Source organism: Delphinus delphis, chromosome 12 (assembly GCF_949987515.2).
Source record: "Delphinus delphis chromosome 12, mDelDel1.2, whole genome shotgun sequence".
NCBI classification, from domain to species: Eukaryota; Metazoa; Chordata; class Mammalia; order Artiodactyla; family Delphinidae; genus Delphinus; species Delphinus delphis.
In genome coordinates this window covers 45,550,306-45,574,897 of record NC_082694.2, presented here as the reverse complement: position 1 = coordinate 45,574,897, position 24,592 = coordinate 45,550,306, and the positions used below count along the sequence as shown (strand labels likewise).

The window sequence follows — 24,592 nt, the reverse complement described above, 5'->3', positions numbered from 1 at the left end:
CATCATCAAAAAAATGTACAAACAATAAATGCTGGAAAGAGTGTGGAGAAAAGGGAACCCTCTTGCACTGTTGGTGGGAATGTATATTGATACAGCCACTATGGAGAACAGTATGGAGGTTCCCTAAACAACTACAAATAGAACTACCATATGACCCAGCTATCCCACTACTGGGCATATATATACCCTGAGAAAACCTTAATTCAAAAAAAGGCATGTTCCACAATGTTCATCGCAGCATTATGTACAATAGCCAGGACATGGAAGCAACCTAAGTGTCCATCAACAGATGAATGGATAAAGAAGATGTGGTACATATATACAATGGAATATTACTCAGTCATAAAAAGAAACGAAATTGAGTTATTTGTAGTGAAGTGGATGGACCTAAAGTCTGTCATACAGAGTGAAGTAAGTCAGAAAGAGAAAAACAAATACCATATGCTAACACATATATATGGAACCTTAAAAATAAGTGGTTCTGAGGAACCTAGGGGCAGGACAGGAATAAAGATACAGACGTAGAGAACGGACTTGAGGACGTGGGGAGGGGGAAGAGTAAGCTGGGACGAAGTGAGAGAGTGGCATGGACTTATATATACTACCAAATGTAAAACAGCTAGCTAGTGGGAAGCAGCTGCAAAGCACAGGGAGATCAGCGCCTGCTTTGTGACCACCTAGGGTGGGATAGGGAGGGTGGGAGGGAGACACAAGCGGGAGGAGATATGGGGATGTATGTATATGTATAGCTGATTCACTTTGTTATAAAGCAGAAAGTAACACACCATTGTGAAGCAACTGTACTCTAATAAAGATGGTAAAATAAATAAATAAAATTTTTTGGATGTCTTAAAAAAAAAGAGATGACATAGACACAGATTCTATCTCAAGTTATGTACTGTCTCACAGAAATGATAAATATACGTGATTCAAAATAGCATAAAGTGCCATAAGAGAAGTACAGATAAAGAGCCATGAGTAATCAAAGAAGGGGAAAACTACTTCAACTTGGTGGGGGATATGAGCTGTGCCTAAAAGATAAGGGAGGCTGTGACAATGAGATAACATGTAAAATAGCATTTCTTGGGCAGAAGAAAAAATATAACCAAAATTATGGAAATGAACAAGCAAGGGTGAGTAAGGTTCAGTGAATAATGGAAACAATTTACTTTGGAAAGAGGATTAGGCTAAAAAAAAGAATAGTAGAAAAATGAGGTTACAGACATAGCCAAACTATGGAGAATCTTGAATGGTAAACTGTATGTTTTCAAATATATTACTTCTAGCCAAGGCCATTACATCCAAATTTCACAAAAAAGAACAAATCACACATTTTAGGTCTATTTATAAGCATATTCATCTAATAGAAGAAAACTTTTTTCATACATAGGAAAACCACACACAAACACACATATAAGAATACTATTCCAAAGACATGAAAAACAACTTCAAGTAAAAACAGATAAGAATCCCCTTCTAAATTTACTGGGTTTTCTCACAGTTACAAAGAACGTTAACAGATCCAGATTAATACACAATAATCTGAAAAAATTAACAGAACTGGATAATATCTTTCCGCTTAAGGGAAAGAGAAGCCAAAAGACATGTACTATAATAGCAGGATCGTTCTCTTCAACCTTTAATACCAACTAGTCAACAAGAATAAACTGTTAAGATCTCCCTTAATAAAACCTCCCTATGTTCTAGACTAAAATAGAGAGTACAGACTCAAACAACAAAATACATACAATGTAATAACAAATATGTATGATACATAAACATCACCTAGACCTGAACTGGTAAACAAAATATCAGCTACAAAAATAAATTTTCAGGCAATTAAGGTAATTTGAAGATGGAATAGGTATTTGATGATGTAATTATCGTTAGTATTCTTAGATGTGATAATGGCATTATGATTATCAGGAAAATGTCCTTATTCTTATAAGTATTTAGCAGTGAAGTCACAACACATGCAGCTTATTTCAAAGGTTTTATTTATTTTTTTCTTTTTTTGGTGGTATGCGGGCCTCTCACTGTTGTGGCCTCTCCCGTTGCAGAGCACAGGCTCCGGACGCGCAGGCTCAGCGGCCATGGCTCACGGGCCCAGCCGCTCCGGGGCATCCGGGATCCTCCCGGACCGGGGCACGAACGCGTGTCCCCTGCATCAACAGGCGGACTCTCAACCACTGCGCCACCAGGGAAGCCCAAAAGGTTTTAGATTTAAAAGTATATAAAGAGAAAAAGAGTAAAGCAACTATGGCATAATGTTAATTATCGGACCCATGTGGAGAGTATATAAATGGTCACCATATTCTTTTTTTCTAACTTTTCTGTATGTTTGAAATTTTTCGAAAAATTTGGGGGGGAACTAACCATTCCAGGCAATGTGAAACCACAGCTTGGAGAAAATTAAAAGACCTGGTTATTCTTTTTTTTATATATAAATTTATTTATTTTATTTTTGGCTGCGTGGGTCTTCGTTGCTGTGCACAGGCTTTTCTTCAGCTGTGGGGAGCGGGGGCTATTCTTCATTGCAGGTTCGCGGGGCTTCACATAGCACTGGCTTCTCTTGTTGCGAAGCATGGGCTCTAGGCGCACGGGCTTCAGTAGTTGTGGCACGTGGGCTCAGTAGTTGTGGTTCGCAGGCTTTAGAGCGTTGGCTCAGTAGTTGTGACTCACGAGGTAAGTTGCTCCGCAGTACGTGGGATCTTCCCGGACCAGGGCTCGAACCCGTGTTCCCTGCATTAGCAGGCAGATTCTTAACCACTGCGTTACCAGGGAAGCCCAGACCTGATTATTCCTAAATTAAGTTTTTCTTTGTGACATTTTCCTGCTGATTTCTTAAGAGCATAAATAATACTCCTTGAACCTGGATGTTCTAGCATTCTTTTATAAAGCTAAAGACTACCAAACAGAAATCCTCAAGAAAGAGTAATCATTTGTTAAGGTTTCTGCTTTCACATACAGAAACACTGCACTGATGGTCCAAGTGAGCTTCCTAAACAGTATTTTGGAGCAGTAGCTCTAGCCTTCAGATCAAAACATTTTTTAGGATACTTGACCTGTTGGATAAACTCATGAAAGCTATTAAATTTCTCCCCAGAAAAATGTACACAGATCCCAAATCTTGTATACAACTTCAGGAGGTCTCACATATGGCTTCCAAAGCCTATACACGAGCTAAAAACCTTTGCCTACTCTTTTCTGAGTGACTCCTGAGAATACTAAAGATGAATAAGGTCGTTTCACGCAGAAAATTTAAATATGCAAGCAATTTTTGTTGAAATAATATTCAACAGCTCTTCTACAGGCACAAAACTCCTGTAGTAAACTTTCTGCTTTTATTCGACAGGTAGAAAGATTTTTTTTTAATGTAAAAATAGATTACACTCCCTGCAAATCCAGTTTTCAAACCATAACAAAATGTCTTTCTACGTACCAACTGCGGTACCAATAAACAGCTCGCCTCCGTATCTAGACCACACCAGCCACGATTCCCACCCTCTCTCTTCTTCCTCTCTGCATTTGAAAAACAGAAGACAGTTCCAATCTTAGAACCACAAAACCCATAAAAGGATTGTGGGTAATGTAGTCCTCTGACCACGCGCACCTCAGGAAAAGTAGGGTGATTTACAGAGGCTGCTGAAAAAATCCATTGCTTAGTTCAGAGGAAGTCAATGCTTCCGGATACCCTAAGCAAGCAAAAAAATAATAATAATAACTGACTGAGCTGGAGTAGGAAAACATTCTTCGAACTCCAAGTCCCAGTGTGCTTTGCGTCCCCAAGCAGGGAGTGCAGACTTTGCGCCTGCGCAGCCGGTTTCTTGCGTCAGGAAAGCTGTAGTCCCTGCCTGCAGTTCAGAGACCACGCCGAGGGGACAGCCGCCGCCACCACCAAGGAGGAAGAGCAAGGGAAGGATGTGGGTTTTTGGTTACGGGTCCCTCATCTGGAAGGTGGACTTCCCCTATCAGGACAAGGTGGTTGGATATATCTCAGGCTACAGCAGGCGCTTCTGGCAGGGCAGCATCGACCACCGCGGGGTTCCCGGCAAGGTGAGGCGCTAACCAGTCCCCCACACTTACTGACCCCGGCTCACTGCTCCCCATCTCCTGGCCCAGCTCTGTGGGACTTAACACCCCAACGGCCGAGTAAACTCATGAAATAGTTTATAATGCTTCTACCTCTCTCTGTGTACCTTCCTCAGCCACCTGCCCCCGACTCCCTCTCAAACCAAAGGCAGTCCTTCCGAAGCCACTTGACATGCTTGGTGGTAGGTAGTTCTTGAAGAGGAAGAAGCGTGGGCGTAAACTCGCACAAGGCTAACGTGCTGGGAGGGGACCCCATCTCTTGGCAACTACTGCCCCCCCCCAAAAGGTGGGAAGATAAACCTTCCTGTCACCACGGAGTTGAAATACTAAAATCAACTAGCAAATTCAGCTTTTTTGCAATTAAGTTTATTGGCATTTCTGCATTCTGCCAGGCTTTGACTGGTCTAAGTTTAAACGTGCATGTTATTTCTGGGGTTTTTTAGTATCTTTCCAAAGGTTTTATTTTATGACACCTAAGGTCACAGAAGAACTAGTTTCCAAAATTACCTTACTTTGATCACGTTGGTTGTCTGGCACTTCCCAAGTTAAGTGAGTCCCGCTTTGTTACCTAAATAGCAAAGTACCAATACTATGTCCAGCATTATTTTAATGTTTTTTTCTCAGTGGTTCTCCTCTAAATTATAAATGCAAAATGTAAGTTCCTTGATCCATTTTTCAGTCAGCCATGCAGAGACATTTATCTTAATATATGTGAAAAGAGAGTAAGAGCTCACTGCTTATGCAAATCAGCCTCATTTTGGCTGCAAAACAACTAATCCATAAGGAAAACTAAATTTTGAGTAACTGATAATTTGGATAAGTTGAACACTTCTTATAGTTAACCTCCTAACTTTTAGAAGAGTACAAAGTGTTTAATTGCTTACATATTCTCTAAAATACTCTGAGAGTTATATGAGCTTGATTACCACTTTTTTAAAAAAGAAATTAATATTGGCTCAAAAGCACAATATCTAAAATGCTAGAAATCAGATGTAGCAAGAGATTGAGGTTAATTCCAAAGAAATACCTGTAGCCTTGCATCATGGAAAAGGGAAGAGAGGAAGGCTGTAGTTTGCACCTGCTCATCAATGAGACATAGGATGGAAATCACAAAAAGTTAAAAGCTGTTCTACCTCAACTAGAGTTGGTGAATTAAGAATTTGGCTTTAAGGTAGACAGATGACTTGAAAACAGAGGGCTGATTTACCACAAATGCACATTTACAGGCCAACAGAAACTTCATGGCCAAGGTATCTCCAAGAGTGTTATAAAATAATATTTAAGACTTCAAAGAACTAAGTTAAATAAAATGCCTTTTGAGTTGTCAGATATGGGCACTTAAAACTGCCATTCTGAAGAAGAATGCCTTAACCCAGGCTTCAATTTCAATGACCAAGTATTAATTACTTACGAGCACGGTTATATAGCATATTTTACTACTCTAGTCTCAACCAAAATGTTTGTTTGGTACACAGCATAATGAGTTATGTACACCGTCAAAACAAACCGATGATAAGAAACTGTCATGCCAATACAACAGTTCATGAGTCTTTAAAAAAGAAGAAGGTAGCTATAAAAGCCAATATCTCTCTTTTTACTTAAATATACTAAAATATAGGGCAGGAAATTTGGGGAAAAAAACTGCAGTGGCTAATAGTTTGATACCTACTTTTATTTAAAGAATCCATCCTAGCATATTAAAGGAAAGCCTAAGGCACTAAACATTTTCTAAATATAATGTTCTATTAAGAAAACTGGAAAGAACATTATCTTCACATTTTTTATTATAATGGATCACCAGCCTTTTATAAATATTAACTGTCTGACAAACAAGAATATAAAAGGCTACAGAAATATCTAGCAAATTAGAATAACGTAAATGCTATATAGGACTATGTTTTTACAGCAACATATGCTTCTAGTGAGCATATGATCATTACATATGAAACGTGATATTATTAAACAAATGCTGGACTCATTTCCACATAGTGCAATGTGACATTTGTAGGAAAAATACCAAACTTACTTTCTTTACTAAATTATGCTTTCTTTTTAGCTTCATTTAACTTTAGTATCTTCCTAAGTTTAATTAAGCATCTCATTTATTTCTAACAAAACTGGCCAGTTCTCATCAAATTAAGGATTTATTTAAATGTGAAAAAATTTTCATATCAGAAAGAATATATTTCAATTTCAAAAAGAGAAAACATTTTAACACAAGAGATAATCATGAATATTTACTAAATCCCTCACTTTTCTAGATGTAGATCAGAAACATTACTCATTACCCAATGAAAGCACCCATCATGACTCATATTTCACAGCATACTCCAATCCCATTCAGCTTCCAAGACCCCTTCTTCAGTTTCAATACCCCCAAAACACATTTAAGTGCATTTACAAATTTACATTGTTTCCCAATAATATATTTTATTTTAGGGACAAACAGCTTAAATTTTAGAAAATATTTCTGAGTCAATATATCAGTAGTGCCAAGAGTCAATGTCTGTTTCATCCATAAGCAGTCACAGGGACAAATCTATTTTCCCTTAATGACTCCCTATATATGCTCTTTGTTTTCTGTTTCAATTGCCACCACCTACATCGAGGACTTTACTACCTCTCCTCCTTTCAACAATTACTACTGAGTACTCACATGTAAGTGGGAGACACCTATGCAAACAACAATACCTGATAAGAGCTATAAGGGAAATGAATAAAAGGAGCAATGAGAGTTTAGAAGGAGCTGCTGCAAAGTCATCTGGGCAGACAGCCAAGCCTTTATGGAGAGAGTGGTGGGAGGATATCCAAGGGATTCTAAAGAAGGAAAGGCATTCCACACTGGGAACTAGTAAATCCAAAGATGTGAGTGTCTGTAAAAGTTATAAATAATTCATTACAGCTTGAGAGGGAAAGTGGTTAAGAAATGAGGTTTGTAGTTAACTCATGCAAAATAATTATTTTATCCTGTAGAATATTACAACCCTGAAAAATTCAAAGCACAGAAGTGAGTGGCCCAATTTTTGCACCAGAAAGTCAATCTAGGGCCAAGTAGAGAACAGTCTGGAGGCAGGCAGCGAAATCCCTAAGGAGACAACTGAAGGATGAAGAGAAACCAGATTCAGAAGATAATCAGAAGATAGAGCTACCAAAAATTGGTGACTAGTCTGGTGAAAGGGGAAGGAAAGAAAAGGTGGAATGCAGAACTTGTCCCCTCCACCACTAACATTTCTTACGCACAGTCCACCTCCTTCGCACTTGAACATGCATACTATATACTTTACCACACCATCTTCCCAAAGCACTTCTTTTATCATGCCAGTCACCTACTACTCAAGTGCTACAGTAGCTCTTCATTTCCTTTTTCTCCCAAATTTCAGTGGCTTCTTCTTTTCCATTGACCCCCAGTTTCAACTCCAATCTCAAATCTGACTCTATCCTATTTCTCCAGTTATGTTTCTGAGTCATCTTCCATACATGGAGGACCCTCTGCTAAAGTCAGACACTTGGCCTGGTATAATCTTGCTTCTAGACCCTCACTCATCAATCATGAGTCACAGTGCCCTTTTGCCAGAATTTTGTCCTTCTTTCTGACCACCCAAGACTCAGAATTCTTACTGCACTTAATAAATAGTATACATCATAGCCCTTAAGTATTCTCTACCTATTTCACATGTTAAGTTCATATTCCAGAATTACAATATAAGCTCTTGAAAGCAGGAATCAAGGTTTTATCTTCTCTACAGCACAGAATGGGTATTCAATAAATAGCTCCATATTCACTTTGACATTGAAGGTAACATGGCAATAACTACATGACCCACACCAATATATGTATCTTCACTTTAGCATTATCTTAAATAGAAAATAAGTCAAATATAAATGTCCAACAATACAAGAATGTTTAAATTATAGTTGACAGTAGAATATTATGCAACTATTAAAATGGATGAGAAGACAAACAGTAAAATATAATTAAATAAAAAACATAATCCAAAATTCTATGTGTTCCGTGATTATGAATTGTCTATACAAATGGACAAAGACTAGAAGGAAATAGCAACAAGGATGACACAAATATCTGAATGATGTAAGTTCGCTATGTGCCACACAATAGGCATACAAGTAGGTAAAATTGTGGCTTACAACTCAACTTTCTCACTAATGATAACATGTCAGTAGACACAGACTTTGGCACCAGGTAGGAATTGTATTTGAAAAAAAAAAATGCAAATTCTTAGACTGCTCCATACCTACAGAATCAGGAACTACCTCCAGGTAATTCTGATCTACACTTAAGTTTGAGAACCACTTCCCAATAGGAAAGCACCCTGGAATGTCATGTTTTGTTCCTCAGTGAAACTATAGCAATCTTTTTTTCCTGAAGAGAAAAAAGTGATCACAACATTTATTTATAATTGCTTCTTCCTTTTGCTTTTCATTTTAGATGAGCCTTAGTTAGTCACATGTGTGTGTTTTTTAATATATCCATTCTAAGTGAACATAATATACCTGTTATATACAAATTAAAGAGAATCTTTTAGAAAGGCCAAGATAATTTGGATAAGGTAGACTCTAATTCATTTTAAAATTTATCATAAAAAATAAGTACTTTTGAAAAAGTGTTTAGTATGAGCAAACAAAGTTAAAATATTCCATGTCAACAGTAAGTTGCTAATGCTCAGTTATTGAACTTTAATTCGGGAAAAAAAATATTTTTTTTTTTTTACTTTTTTAAAACAGCCCGGAAGAGTTGTGACTCTTGTTGAAGATCCTGCGGTATGGTATAATTATTCTTTTTTGTATAGTCTTTAATCATAAAATGTTAAGATGTTTCTCAGTTTTAATAATCAATGAAATTTTATTAGCAGTCATCACAGACAATTTGAACTACACTGGGTCTAGAATTCCTCTCTGTATTTGTTGTATTTCTTTTCATCTGTTGGGAAAAGCTGAAATACAGAATTCAAGGTAGACAACAAAAAAAACAATGGCATATAGTCTCATTTTTCCTTTCTTGATGAGTTTATTGACTGAGAATTTTGTGGTCTCCTTTGAAATTAATGGAGCCTGCCCTCAGACAGACTACCACTAAGAATCAAATGAAACCCTAAAGCTTTCCTCACATTTGCTAGGATTCTAATATTTCAGCAAAAATCCCAGTCATGAACTATCACTTTCTTTACTGCCTAATTTTATCAAGAGCACAAGAGGTTTTTTAAAGTTTAGAGCACTAGAAAACTTTTATTTACCTGGTAGTTCTCTGTTTCTTAAATATTTTCAATCATTTTACTGAGATCCAAATTTTATATTATGAAGTTAAATATTTAACTTTAGAAAGGACTCTGATATATAAAATCAAGCAGCTAGCAACAGCAGATGAATGGTGAAATTATGAAACGCTTTCATAACTTACATTAGGAAAAGCATCTATAAAAATGGCTTCAAACTGGTAAAACTCCTAATTAGAGTTAATAAAACCACTTTGTTTCTATAGAATGTTAATTTATTCAAGATGCTTAGCAACCTAAAGTTTAATAATCAAGTTAATAATTAAAGGTTGTCAAGAAACTAGAAAATCTGTGTTACAAACTATAAATCTTGCTTATATCACAGATATTTTATTAATACTACAAAGAATCTTTGCAGCTGAAGTACACTGCTTTTACTGACACTGTTCATGGGCTCTCTTGACAAAGAGGTTGCCATTTAGTATTCTGGATGGAGTAATTTACAAAGGATATTTGAAAGTTTAGGCAGTGAAGAAATGAACAGATAAATGAACCTATCGCCTTAATAGTTGATTACTTTATTACAGAGCTTTTAAAATACAGAACACTTTCTGCAAATAAGGGAACACCAAATATATAAGTGATACTCACCTCCAGCTGAAGGGGGTTGGGGGTCAAACCCCTCCCAGCCAGCACGCCAACACTTATATCCAGAAGCCCTGAAGTAGGCTTCAGGGTGGCTACAACACTCCCTGAAGCAGTTTGGAAACTGCTGCCCCTATACCAGCAGTGAAATGTTTATGGATTTAAAGCTTTAGAACTATATTTAATGACTAAATGAAGACCTGGTATTTTAATTTCAGTCCCATTAGTTAAAAGACAAAATTTGAAAAACTTAAACAAAGATAAATATCCTGGTATACACGGAAATCATTTATTCAGATTGAAGAATGTAAAATGCTGATTTCCTTTACTGTTTAGTATATACCTGTTTGGTGCACATTAAGTGAGGCAAAACTGCACTGATTTCTAAGAATATACAAGATATTTTCTTACATCATAATATATCTTCACCTATTTTAGCCTTGTAAAAACTAAATAATATATTCTTTTCATTTTTCAACAGGGTTGTGTATGGGGTGTTGCTTACAAACTGCCAGTAGGAAAGGAAGAAGAAGTAAAAGCATACCTTGACTTCAGAGAGAAAGGAGGCTACAGGACCACAACAGTCAATTTTTATCCAAAAGATTCCACAACAGAACCATTCACTGTGTTGCTATATATTGGAACATGTGATAATCCTAATTATCTTGGTCCTGCACCTCTGGAAGACATTGCTGAACAAATTTTTAATGCAGCTGGTCCAAGTGGAAAAAATACAGAATATCTTTTTGAACTTGCAAATTCCATTAGAAGCCTTGTGCCAGAAGATGCAGATGAGCATCTTTTCTCTTTGGAAAAATTAGTAAAGGAACGTTTAGAAGGAAAACAGAACTTCAATTGCTTAAAAAGACCTAACTGACTTTTCCCAACAAGCAGAGCTTTTAGTCCTCAGAGAACAGCACAATGGCATTATGATTTGTAAACGTGTTTACTTGAAAATCTTAGTTGTGTTTAATGTTGTAGTCAAGATATCATCTAAATTTATAGTTTAATTGCAAGTGGCCTGAAACACATACATATTCAAGCTATTGGGGTATAGTTAAAGAAAAAATTTGTTTCAATAATATAATGATTTTCCAGCTATGTGATATTAAATACTTGCTCATGAGAAGTGAGTTCTTTAGAAAAATATGATGAAGGACTCAGTTCAGAACTTGTTTTTACCTGAGTAAATATAATTCTGTTATTTCATACCACAGTACTATTTTGAAGTTGTACAGAATTAAACCAAAAGACCAGTAAACATAATAAGGTTATACCTTCAATATATTCCCATACATCAACTCTGTAATCATGGTTTAAAATAAATAAGCTTAAAATAACATGTAATTAGAAACGTATGGTAATATAGGTAAGATTTGGGCCTTGAATGTGAATCTCCTTATGTAGGTATTAAATGAAATCCTTTCCAATTTAAGCCAAAATATGCATTTTAATATAAAAATTTCCTTGGAATTATAATGTACTATACCTCTCCATTTTTGAATAAATGTATTTTACTACATGGAAAAAACCCTTTCAGCAAGAAAAGCACAAATTATACAAATCATGTCTACTAACAATGTAGTCTAGTCTGTCACTCACTTTGTATTAATCTTATACTGAAACTTAAAAAAAAAAAGATGGGCTATCTGATATTACAAATTAACAGAAACATATAATGAAAGTTTGCTGTTTGAAATGGTGTTTAGAATTGTAATATTTTAAAGAAGTGGTATTACCTGATCATTTGCTACACAGCTTTTTTTTTCCTTCTTACATCTTGTCACCTAAAGGTATCCACTAAGTAGTGTTGATGATGCCACTCAAGTAGGAAACATATATGTGCATTATTAACTCATGTAAAAGTAACTTTGATTCAAACTAATCAGATTATTTCTTATTATAGGTGATATCCTTCTCAACAGGACATATAGTCTCTGTTATATAGTCAACATGAAAAGAATTTCAGTATCACATTAAGTCTAATGTGAAACTAATAATTAGTACAGAAGTTTTTCATGTAAAATAAAATAAAGCTATCCTACATAGTAGGAACAGTAGTCCTTTTCAGGTTTTTTTAAATCTGTTAACACATTACTTGATAATTTACTCAGCTACATAACTATTTTAAATATTTTCCAACATGTTCAATATTAGTTTTCTAGAAGGCATTTCACTTGTCCTGTACAACAGGAAGAATACTAACATTCATTAATGAATACCTCATAAGGATGTACTAGGCACTATACATACAGAATCATCCTCTGAGCATGTTTCCATAGTAACTTGCACACAATTAACACATCTAGTAAGCAGCAGAAGTCCATGTCTCTGCTAAAGCACAAGATCTTTCTACAATATATTTAAAAATCCACTTGAATTTAACTGTCTTTACTAACCTGCATCTCTTTTTCAAGAGGTAAACAAGATTTAACTTTTTGTGTAACGACATAGTACGTGACTTGTTACATAGAGATGTTAATTTTGATAGATGCATACAGATTTCCACAAATATAATGAGCCTATCCAAGATTCACATGCCATAGCTCAGAATCACATAGGTGTATTCAGAGATCCAGCCTTAGTGACTCTTCTACCATTTAATGTATAACTATGTTATGAAATATCAAGGGAGAGGGATTACTTTGGGTTCCCCATTTATGTGTCTTTCTAGACTCTCAGTTAGAAGTTAATTAGAAAATACACATGTGGTATACCATCAATATTTATAGGGAAGCCATGATCCAAATAGCCCAGGGATAGGGACCTTTCATTTTCAGTGGGATGGAGAGAAACATGACTCAAATGGAGAAGATAAACAATACTGAATTAGAGAGAAGCTAGGGTTTGGAGCCCACAAGCTAGTAAGAATCATAAAGGTACTAAGTTATCTAGAGCATAACATTTTTGTTAGCAAAACTGCAAGTCTCTTTATAGCCCTTGGAGGTCACTTTCAAAACAGTCTCTCTAATTCTGCCCTCATCACACACACATAACTCAGACTCTCATTCCTCAGAGAATAAATCTTATTAGCTAGGTGTTCAGTTTCAGGAATTCAAGAAAAGTATGAATGTAAACCCTACATAGAGAAAATAAACCTTTAATGTAAATCTCTAATGGAGTAGATTTTTTAAAGTAGGTCTTTCTACTCCTACTCCAGGCCACTATTATATTTCCTTTCCCCACTCCCAAACAAATAACACATTCACTCTTCAGTCTACCAAGAACTGTAAGCACAGTCTAGATACCACCTGCATACATAAAAAGTTATCACTTAGGGAAACGAAGGTTGCTGTGATGTCAACTCTGAATATTTGAAAGCATGAAGGTGATCTATTCCTTCAAGACTGATTTTAAAACATTTTATAGTCAACATTTTATTCTATTATATTAGATTCCTCTTTTCCATAAAAACATATCTTTTTAAAATTATAACTTTGGAAGAGTTGTGAATATAAATGTAAGCATCATCCTCCTATAATTTACATCCCTGATTCTAAGTCAGTTATATGATAAATGTGCTTAAAATTCCCTCTCATCATATCACATCGAAATCTACGTATCAAATAGGGTATTCCAATTATGCCTATCTTTTTCAACAAAAATACTGTGACTATATTTTCTATGAATTTATTCAGCTTTTAACAATCTATTTTTATGAATTTCTAAAACTTTAAAATAAACTCACCCTAGGCACACATTAAAAATTCAACGAGGAGGCTTCCCTGGTGGCACAGTGGTTGAGAGTCCACCTGCCGGTGCAGGGGACACGGGTTCGTGCCCCGGTCTGGGAAGATCCCACATGCCGTAGCCTGCGCATCCGGAGCCTGTGTTCCGCAACGGGAGAGGCCACAACAGTGAGAGCCCCGCATACCGCAAAAAAAAAAAAATTCAACGATTAGCAAATGATTTTTTAATCCTGTGGCTACTCTTCAAAGAATTTGAACTCCTGAAAAAGTACTAAAATTATTCTTCTAAATGTCAAATTTATATGATGAAAATTAGCTTTACTGAATTTCAGGGTTGTTTAATTCTTCTTAATGTTCATTTTACCTTTTTAAAATATTATATAGTTCAGTACCAACTTCTGGGGAGTTTTATTTAACTGTACTGAACCTCCCTGTCTTTATAAGTGGTTAGCCAATGCACATACATCTGGAAAAACCACCACTTAACCCTACAATTTCTTTCACTCTTCTAGCTTTCCTATCCTTTGCAGGAATTTTTAAACTACAGTGTTCTATTTCCTTATCAACTCATTTCAGTGTCCCTCCAATCTAATTTTACTCTGCTGTACTCTACCCAATCAGTGTAGTCTCAGGTCTCCAATGACCCCTTTCTGATTCAACCCAAAGATCTCAGTCCTTCATTCTTCTTTACAACTCTGACACATCAGACACTAGTGACTGTATCACTAAGGCCAAAAAAGCAGAACATTTCATTGCATTTCTATTTACATCTTTGACTACTGTTTATCAGATGCACAAACTCATCGAACCCTAGGCTTCAATTACCATCTTTATTTAGAAAACTTCCAATCTCTAGCCTACTCCCTCAAACTCTTTACAAATCTATACGTCTTATATGTAAGGTACCTCCAGTTGAGCTATATAAACACCTGAAACTTAGTGTATTAAAAACATAATTCATCTCCTTTCCCAAAGAAAACTGTTGTCCCACATTACTTCCCTGTACATGACACACATTAAATGTTGAACAATGGACAGAACAGAAAATACAACAAACAAGTTTAAAATATCACCAATTCACAGGCTTTTGCAGAAAATATTTTCACAATTTTTACAAAATGTAGTTGTGTTCCTTGTTTATAATAAATTTTAGCATTTTATTTAAAATTTTATATAACTCAAAGCAAAGTGAGCAGGGAAGCCCTGAAGCCTATCTGTGATACGACTTAAAAGTTATGTGTTGGTAAGACCTATCCTTCAAGTATGAGCTGCAACGTTTCTCAACTAAAATAAGAACCTTATAATACGGCAAGAGCCAAGAGTTTCTTACACCTTCTGCTTGCCTCCAATCTTATTTCTTCTTTCCAGCACATATTCTTCTCTGTACTCAGAATTATCTTTCTAAAATATGAAACTAATCTAGTCAGTAATCAAAATGCCTCCCAGGGCATACAAAATAAAGTTCAAATTCTTTAATCTGGTATTCAGCTACATACAACCTGGTGTCAGCATATTTGTCACATTTCACTTCCCACTAGTGCACATCCCCCATGTTCCAGTCACACCATCATCCTCAACCATTAAGACCTAGCAAAAAAGAGGGACTAATGATAGGTGGCAAGCAATCACTATGCAGCAAGACTACTAAGATAAAAAAGATAGCTCCCAGCTATCAAGAACCACATTTGGTGGAGAGACACACAAGCAAGCAAATCAATGTTACTTACCAGAAAGGCTGGGACATAAGATCAGAGAAAGCTTCACAGAAAAAAATAAATTGTTGCTCATGTATCAAAGAATAGTAGTTAACACTTATGGAGCACTTACTATAAATGCCAAAATCTATTCCTAGTACTTTACACATATTATTCCCCAATGAGAGACAAAAAGAGTTTAACTTAAACAAACATTAATAATAACTATCATTGAATACTTACAACATGCCAGGCACTGTGCTAAGCACTAAAAAGGAACAAAATGGAATTAAGGTCTTTAATTTTGGGGAAAGAAAAAAAAAAACAGTGAGAGATGGCAGGTTTTTCATTTTGTACCTCCACTGGTAAGTTTTAACCCCAATGAGATTCTTTCCTGAAACAGGACAAAGTTAAAAGAATTTTTTAAAAAGATTCATTTAATTACCCGTATTCTAAAGTCATAATTTTTAAAAATTTAAACAGATGTGTTTTGCCCAATATTCTCAACAACATTGATTGATTTATTCAACATATACCTATCAATTACCTACTTTGTGTAAGACAAACTAAGCATATGCATTTTCTTCCACTTCCTAGCAGAATCCCACTGAAGTGCATTCATGCATTCTAGAAGGAGAGCAGATGGGATTATATTGAGGATTAAGCCAGTGCAGAGAAAACCACAGTCTAGAACAAACATGCAGGTGCACCTATATGCATGTGTACACACAAGAAAGCTGCAGCCATGCAGAAGCCTTTCCTGCCAGCAGAGTCTGAAGAAATACCAAACCTAGATACAGCAGAAAGGGGCTGTAGGACAAAAATCAGGATTCTTATAATAGGTATATTAGATAGCCAAGCCAAACCTTTTATCTTACTCCTTTACACACAGAATGTCTAGGAGCAACAATGCTGGTTTTCAGCTAAAACCACAACTTTTTTTTTTTTTTTTTAATTTAACAATCTACCCTGAAAGCATTAGAACATCTTCATGCTCCACAACAAAGCCTTCCTTACTTGGGCACAGGGTGGAGGGAGAAGAGGAAGAGGCAGCTGTTTTCCTGCGTTTCACCCATGGACTCTAAAGTGAGGCACAACAGTTGATACCCTGCTCACTTACAAAGAGTTCAAGAATCCTTTGTTTGTTTTTTTAATTTTTGAGGAAGAGGAAAAGCAAAAGCACAAAAGGGTGAAAATAATCAACTCACCTTAAGGAAGCAGAGCTTTTAAACTTATAGATGTTTAAAGTTTGTAAGTGCTATCCTCAAAGAAATTCATGAAGACACTGCATCTATTAAAAATGAGCAACTGGAAACTATGGAAACAGGAAAAAAAAGAAACACTGACGAAAGATATTCAAAAAGGAGAACTGATAGTCAAAGGAAATAGATCTCTTGAATTGATCTTCCACATTACCTAATTTTTTTTGTCCTTTTTCTCTGTTTGGAAGAATCTATCTAAATGGTATTCTGAATAGAAAAGAGAAAATGAAGGAGAACAAAATTTAATAAGTGAACAAATGGGACTCATGGAGTGCAATGAAGGATCAATGAAAAAAGATCCACATCTAGAAAGAAATACTCTCATCGAGTATGATAAAACCAATGATAAAGAAAAAGAGTCTAATAAAACATTCCAGAGGAAAAAGTATATTACTTGCAAAAAAGAAGCAGAATCAACTGGCTTTAGTATTCTCGTCAGATATACTAGATGGTAAAAGGCAAAGGAATGATGTCTTCAAAGTTTCAAGCAAAACGAAATGATTGAACTATGAATTCTATTCACAAACTATTAACTGAGAAGGCAAGATAAATACATTTGCATATTATAGGCCTGTGAAAATTAAATTACCTGCTTTATATCTTTTCCCAAAAAGTTACTTCTAATTAGGTATACCCCAACAAGCTGGGAGGGAAATGTGAGACAAGGAAGACACGGAATAACATAAAACAGTAGATTTAACCCAGGAGAGTTACCCCAAAAAAACAAACATGGATAGATGGATAGACCCAATATAGATAGGTAGATATGCAACAGACTTGGAAAGCAACTAGTGTAAATTAGAACAAAGTGTTTGAGAGCTCAAAATATATCTTCAAGGGCTTCCCTGGTGGCGCAGTGGTTGAGAATCTGCCTGCCAATGCAGGGGACACGGGTTCGAGCCCTGGTCTGGGAAGATCCCACATGCCGTGGAGCAACTGAGCCCGTGAGCCACAATTACTGAGCCTGCGCGTCTGGAGCCTGTGCTCCGCAACAAGAGAGGCCGCGACAGTGAGAGGCCCGCGCATCGGGATGAAGAGTGGCCCCGCTTGCCACAACTAGAGAAAGCCCTCGCACAGAAACGAAGACCCAACACTGCCATAAATAAATTAATTAATTAAAAAAAATTTAAAAATATATATATCTTCAAGAACAAAATGGATTCATTTTAGCAAATATAGTACTAATTTTAGGGAGCTAAAAGGACACTTTAAGTGGCAGAGGATTAATACAATTACATTTCTTTCTCTGCAGTTCCAATTACACCTCTTGATTTTATACTGACTTGTACTTGCATAAGTACAATATTGTAAAGTTTATAGGTTTTCAATGCTTGAGAATCAATCTATAAACAAAGCACAGAAAAACTGAATAAAGTCACAGAACGTAGATGTTATAAACATATAGTAGTAGCCAATTGCAGAAGCAGTGAAAATGATAATAAAAGCTAACACATATTACATATTTAATATGTAATTAAGGCACTATGCTGAAAAAGCCTTACATGCAATAACTCATTGATTACAAAATGGCAACACTGAGAAGTGGCCAAAAGAATGGATTCAGGAGCAAGACTGTTTGGGTTTGATATCCAGTTCCACTGCTTACCAGTGTTATGACCTTGGGCAAGTTGCCATATTTTGTCAATATATTTATTTCATTTTAAGACTTCTGAAATTGAGATGAGTCTTACACTAGATGGCATGTCATAAATGTAACTGGTAGTGGTTATTTTCTTTGTTAGTAGTACAAAAAAAAAATAGTGAGCCCTAGAATCAATGGCAAAGGGGAACTGCTATAGTTTTAAACAGACTTTAAATTGGGATTGACATATATATACTATATATAAAATAGAAAACTAATAAGGACCTACTGTACAGCACAGGGAACTCTACTCAATACTCTGTAATGGCCTATATGGGAAAAGAATCTGAAAAAGAGTGGATATATGTATAACTGATTCACTTTGCTGTACACCTGAAACTAAAACAACATTGTAAATCAACTATACTCCAATAAACTTCTTTTAAAAATAAAAATAAAACAGCCTTTATGACAACAATTAAATGCAAGGCATGACCCCTGATTGGATCCTGAATGGGGGGAAAAAGGCCAATAAATGGTGAAAGTTGAAATCATTGTTATTTTTCTAAGATGTGATAGTAGTATACACCTTTGGTTATAGAGGAATCTTTTTATTCCTAGTCATTGATTTTTTTCAAGGTTCAGGACAGCTGTCTTGTAGAATGAGCCACATTTTTTGTTTGATAATTTTCTTATACCCAGGCTTGACAAGAATACTACAAAGGTATGGTTATATATAGGTGTTGTACACATGAAGTTTTAAAAACTCATTCTTATACAAAATTCTTAACAGAAAATCCTTAGGAAAAACCATAAACAAAAATATAAAGCATAGGATTAAAAAAAGAAACATTCTAGCTTGATTTGAAATCAAATTTCCAATCTCCTTTCTTTTTCCTTGTACCTAAGAAATGAGTATGTACAATATTCACATTTGCACCTGGATATTTGCTAGCATTCTGTCACCTGTGAACATGATGTATTTTAACCAAAAATCTCTGAAGGCCAAAACTTTTCTCCTCATTTATTTTTCCCAAAATGTGTATCCCAGTCCTCTTAAGTCTTCTTGTTACCACAGAGTAAATTATATTTAAAGGAGTGATTGGAGGGGAAAAAAGATCAATATTGGAAATTAACAGAAATGGTCAATTACTATCTTAGGCAGCCTCTGGAGTAATTAGTGTTAAACAACCTCATTGCATACCAGCTGTTAATTTGAACAAATGTCTTTATTTTTATCGGTTTTTGCCCTTTATATCTCTAAATGAGAAAGTATTATAGAGATATGGGATAACTTTTAACTCAAAGCCCAAATGGTTGGTTCTCATTTCTGTCTCAGAAAAATTTCAACTAGAAAAAAAATTTAAAGTTTTATTCAACCATATTTTATAACATGGCACAGATATACAATTTTATACCTGTGTGTGAATTATATTAGAACATATTAACCTCTCTTGCGTTTCAGTTTCCTAATCAGTAAAATGAGGAAACAATAAAATTTAACTTCTGAGGTTATTACAAGGAATAAATCAATTATATAAATTTGTATCTATAAAGCGCTTAAAATAGTGCCTGGACACATCTATTAAATGAATGAAATACATAATAAATCTCAATCTTCATAATAGTTCTTACATCTCATATTTGTTATTTTCTCCATTTTAAAGGTAAGAAAACTGAGCTCTAAAGAGGTTAAGTAACGTGCCCAAGGTCACACATGTAGTAGGTAGGATCAGAATCTCACTAGCCTAACTCTTGAGCCCCTGCTCCTAACCACCTCACTATTCAGTTGTACAGAGTTTGCATATAGTTATTCAGCCATTGCCTTATTATTAGAAAATCAGATATCCAGTGTTTTTTTTTGCCATTACAGCTAATGCCACAATGAATTATCTTTATACATACATCCTTATGTGTCAGGGCTTTTGTATTTAAAGGAGAAAGTCCAAAAAGTAAAATCACTAGGCCAAAAGGTTTGCGTATTTTTAACTTTAAAAATTACTAATTTTGGGCTTCCCTGGTGGCGCAGTGGTTGAGAGTCCGCCTGCCAATGCAGGGGACACGGGTTCGTGCCCCGGTCCGGGAAGATCCCACATGCCGCAGAGCGGCTGGGCCCGTGAGCCATGGCCGCTAAGCCTGTGCGTCCGGAGCCTGTGCTCCGCAACAGGACAGGCCACAACAGTGAGAGGCCCGCGTACCGCAAAAAAAAAAAAAAAAAATTGCGAACTTAAAAAAGTTTATTATAGCAGGTCTGTCTTTCCTTTTACAGTACCTGGATTTCCTGTCTTACTAAAAAATACCATCCCTACTCCAATTATATGAATATTCTCTTAATTGCTTCATATGGAAATATCTTTAACTCATTTACAATTTATTTACTTTTTTTTGGCAGCGCTGCCTGGCTTACAGTCCCCGACCAGGGATCGAACACGGGCCCTCAGCAGTGAAAGCGTGGATCCCACTGGACCACCAGGGAATTCTCACAATTTACTTTTTATATAATTTATGATAAGGTGATCTAGTTGGTTTTCCTATAGATGAATAGCAAATTCCACTATCAGCATTTATTGATTAAAACATCCTTTTCCCACAAAAGTGAAATGACACCCTTGTCACATATTAAATTCCTTATGTCATTCTCATACTCAAACCAAATTATTTTTGATCTCTATGTCTTGGGTTCATGCTCCTTCATCCCTTAGAATAGGCCTCTCCCAGCTCTGTAAATCCGATTCCTACCATCCATTAAGGTCCTATACAAATGCCAAGACTATTTTATTGGTTTCCACGCTTCCTCCTTCTCATCCCTTGCTAGAGGTAATCACCCCCTCCTTTGAATGTCTGCAATACTTTATCTGCACAGTACTTCTCTAACAACGCTTCTCACTTTTAATATAATTAGTTATTTACAAGTCCTGTCTCCCTTCTTAGGTGGTAATATTTTGGTGGACTTGATCTATATCTAAGTCATTTTTTTAATATCTAAGTCATTTTTATAGCACCCTTAGTACTTTGGACAGTGCTTCCAAACCACATTTATTAGATGAATAACTGCACAACTTTCTTGATCTCTCCCCAGATCTGTAGTTCTGCAGCTAATTGAAAACTGCCACATTAAGACTAACTCCCTTGTGTGCAGAAAAGCGTAGTTTTGCCAAATAAAGGGGAATTTTTCTGGAATCCATGAAGCAGAAATTTAAAATAAACAAAATTTAAGATTGTGTATTCTGTACCATATTTACATGAGAAAAAATCAAGAGACTATTAAATGAAGTAATTGACTATTTTTTCAAAATAATTTCTAGGCAATGATGGTGTTAATACAGATTCAGGACAATCTTCTACATAGTTACATTCAAAATTCTCTATGATGATAACTGCATAATGATGACATCAGTGCGAGGTAAGATTAAGTGCCTTATGGAATCATCAAAAGATACAACACAAACAGGCATCATAGGCAAAGTAGGTGTTCACTACACTGCAAAATTTTTAGAGTGCTAGAAAGGTCCCCTGCTTGCCTCTAAATATCTTCCCACTCAGTGAGCTAATGCCTAAAACTTTACCATCAATATTCAAGACTCTCATTTAAAAGTCTAAACCAGTGATTCTCAACCATGGGCCATTTTGCCTGCCAAGGGACATTTGGCAATGTGTGCAGACATTTCTGGTTGTCACAGCTTGGCTGGGGGTAGGGGGGAGGGCGGGGTTGCTATTAGCATCTAGTGGACACAAGCCAGGTATGCTCCTAAATGTTATACGACACACAAGATAGCCCCTCACAACAAGGATTTTCCTGGCCCAACATGTCAACATTGCCAAGGTTTTGAGAAACTGGTGTATATTCTGCTGAAATGCAAAAACATAATGTCTTTAATTTAACATACACATAAAAAAGCCTCCACTTCAATCCAATCAAGCCTTTCTTCCCCTCTGCTCCTCCTCCATGCTGTCAAATCCAGTGGTTACCTGCTTATCCTCATCTTCCACAACTCCTCAGCAGCATTTACTTGACTCAGCTAGCTGGTCATTCCCATGGTACACTTCTTTCTCTTGACTTCCTTGATATCTCAGTTTTCTGATTTTCTTTCTGCTTTACTGGGCACACCTCCCCAGTCCATTTCGTTAATTCTTCAATGCTGTTCAGTATCTAATGTTGCAATGACTCATCTTCCCTTTGTTATCCTCATTTTTTCCCTAAATGATGTCAGCCAGAACCATGGCTCTCAGTAAATCTATATGCTAATAACGCCAAAATTTATAACTCCAGCTCTGACCTCCTTACCTGAGCTTCAGGTTTATTTAACCAACATGTTAGCTGGATGTCTAACTGATATCTACAACTTAACATGTCCAGTAAATAAACTATACTCCAATAAAAATTTAAAAAAATAATAAAACTTAACATGTCCAAAACAGAACCCTTGATTCAGAAATTACTCTTATTGTAATCAAACCACATATGTAAGATGTTAACAACTGGGGAAATCTAGGTTTGATTCTTGCAACTATTATATAAGTTTGAAATCACTTCAAAATAAAAAGTAAAACAGACAAAAACACAGGGCTCCCATCAGTCCACATTCTTCTCTTCCCTTTTTCAGTAAACTGCACCACCAGTTCCTCATAAAACATATCTAGACATCATCATTAATTCATCTCTGTAAGAACATGTCACATCTAATCCACCAGCAAATTCAAGATGCTGTAGCTGAAAAATATATCCAAATTAGGCCACTTCTCCCCACCTCTGCTGCTACCAGCTTCCTAACTGGTCTCCCTGTTGCCATACTTGCCCCTCCATTAGTTTCCTAGGGCTGCCATACAACTAAGCCCACATGCTGAGGGCTTAATTGCTCCACGGCATGTGGCATCTTCCGAGACCCAGGCTCGAACCCATGTCCCCTGCATTGGCAGACAGATTCTTAACCACTGTGCCACCAGGAAAGTCCCAGGTCTGGGGGTTAGAAGTCTGAAATCAAGGTGTCAGCAGAGCCACGATCTCTATGAAACCTCTATGGGAGGATTTGTCCTTACCTCTTGCTAACTTCTGGTGGTTGCTGGCAAACTTTAGCGTTCCTTGGTTTGTAGACACATCACTTCAATCTCTGCCTCCATCCTCACAGAGCATTCTCTCTGTATATCTGTGTCCAAATATCCCTCTTCTTATAAAGACACTAGTCATTGTATTAGGGCCCACCTGAGTTCAATGATCTTAACTTTCCATCTGCAAAGACCCTATTTCCAAATAAGTTCACACTCACAGGTTCCAGGAGTTAGGACTTCAGCATATCCTTTTGGGGAACACAGTTCAGCCAATAACATTCTCTATAATCGGTTTTCCACACAGCAACCATAATGATCTTCACGAATGTACATCAGGCCACATTACTCTCCTACTTACAGATCTGTGTCCAGCTGGCCATCTCCTACCACTTTGCTCTTACACTCCAGCAACATTAGCCTTCTTTCTGTCCCTCCAACACACCAAGCTTTTCCTGCTGGAAATTGCTGTGTGGCTTCCTCTTCACCATTTCAAGTCACAACTCAAATGTCACTTCCTCACACAAGTCTGACCATCTACCTGAGCAGCATGTCCCAGAAGCATTCTCTTTCACACAACCCTAGTTTCTAAGCAGCAGTGACCATTACCAGAAATTACCTTACTTGTTTTTTATCTGTTACTTGAACATAAGCTCTATTGAGGCAGCTTCCATCACTATAGACCCAGAGACTAAACCAGGGCAGACAAATATTTTTCATTTTTATTTAGTCAAATACATCTCTTTTCCTTCATGACTTCAGGATTTCCTATCTTACACACCAAGATCATTGAATTATTCTCCTAAGTTTTCTTCTATTGTTTTCTTTTTGTTGTTCATTTAAATACCTAATCCATTTGGAATTAATCTTGAACTGAATGAACTGAATTAATCTGAACTGACTGCCTCTGTTCCTCTAAGAGAGCACTAATCTCCTGCTGTTGATTCCATCCCACACTATCTGCTGACTACACCGAAAAGCCCTAACGGACCATCTAGAAGGATGGTGCTGGAAATGCACTTCCCCACCTGCCTGATGAACTCCTATCAATCCTTAAAACCTCAATTCTAATGTCACCTCTCCTGGGAAGCCTTTCCTGTCCAATCTCTGCCCTTCTTTATATCTTCACTCTAACATCTCTCTACTGTATAATCTATAGTACCTGCCTCATAACATATATAAAGTACTTACACTAGTGCACGGAAGAAAGGCTATATAAATGTTAACTACTTTATTATATCACAATAGGTTACCATTATTTGTCTGTGTAATCTCCCTTGTTAGACCATGAGAGAAAGAGGACAGAGACCCATTTATTTGCCATTTAACAATCCCAGTGTTTGCACACGTATTA

The 24,592-nt window shown here is 36.4% G+C and overlaps 2 protein-coding genes across 4 annotated transcripts in view; one reads left to right on the top strand and one right to left on the bottom strand.

Moving 5' to 3' along the window:
- Window positions 1-24,592, bottom strand: part of ASB3 (ankyrin repeat and SOCS box containing 3) — a 149,664-nt gene that overhangs the window by 69,830 nt on the left and 55,242 nt on the right. The window contains exon 1 of one of the 3 annotated variants that reach the window (XM_060026619.1): window positions 13,657-15,015. The exons of the other annotated variants lie outside the window; for them this stretch is intronic. The gene's annotated coding sequence lies outside the window, so the exon portion shown is untranslated. Of the gene's footprint in view, window positions 1-13,656; window positions 15,016-24,592 lie in introns of those variants that run through there. 3 annotated transcript variants of the gene reach the window in all.
- CHAC2 (ChaC glutathione specific gamma-glutamylcyclotransferase 2) lies at window positions 3,745-12,596 on the top strand. Its single transcript, XM_060026617.1, has 3 exons — window positions 3,745-4,056; window positions 8,836-8,871; window positions 10,450-12,596. The coding sequence occupies exons 1-3, from the start codon at window positions 3,922-3,924 to the stop codon at window positions 10,843-10,845; spliced, it is 567 nt and encodes a 188-aa protein (XP_059882600.1). The 5' UTR covers window positions 3,745-3,921; the 3' UTR covers window positions 10,846-12,596.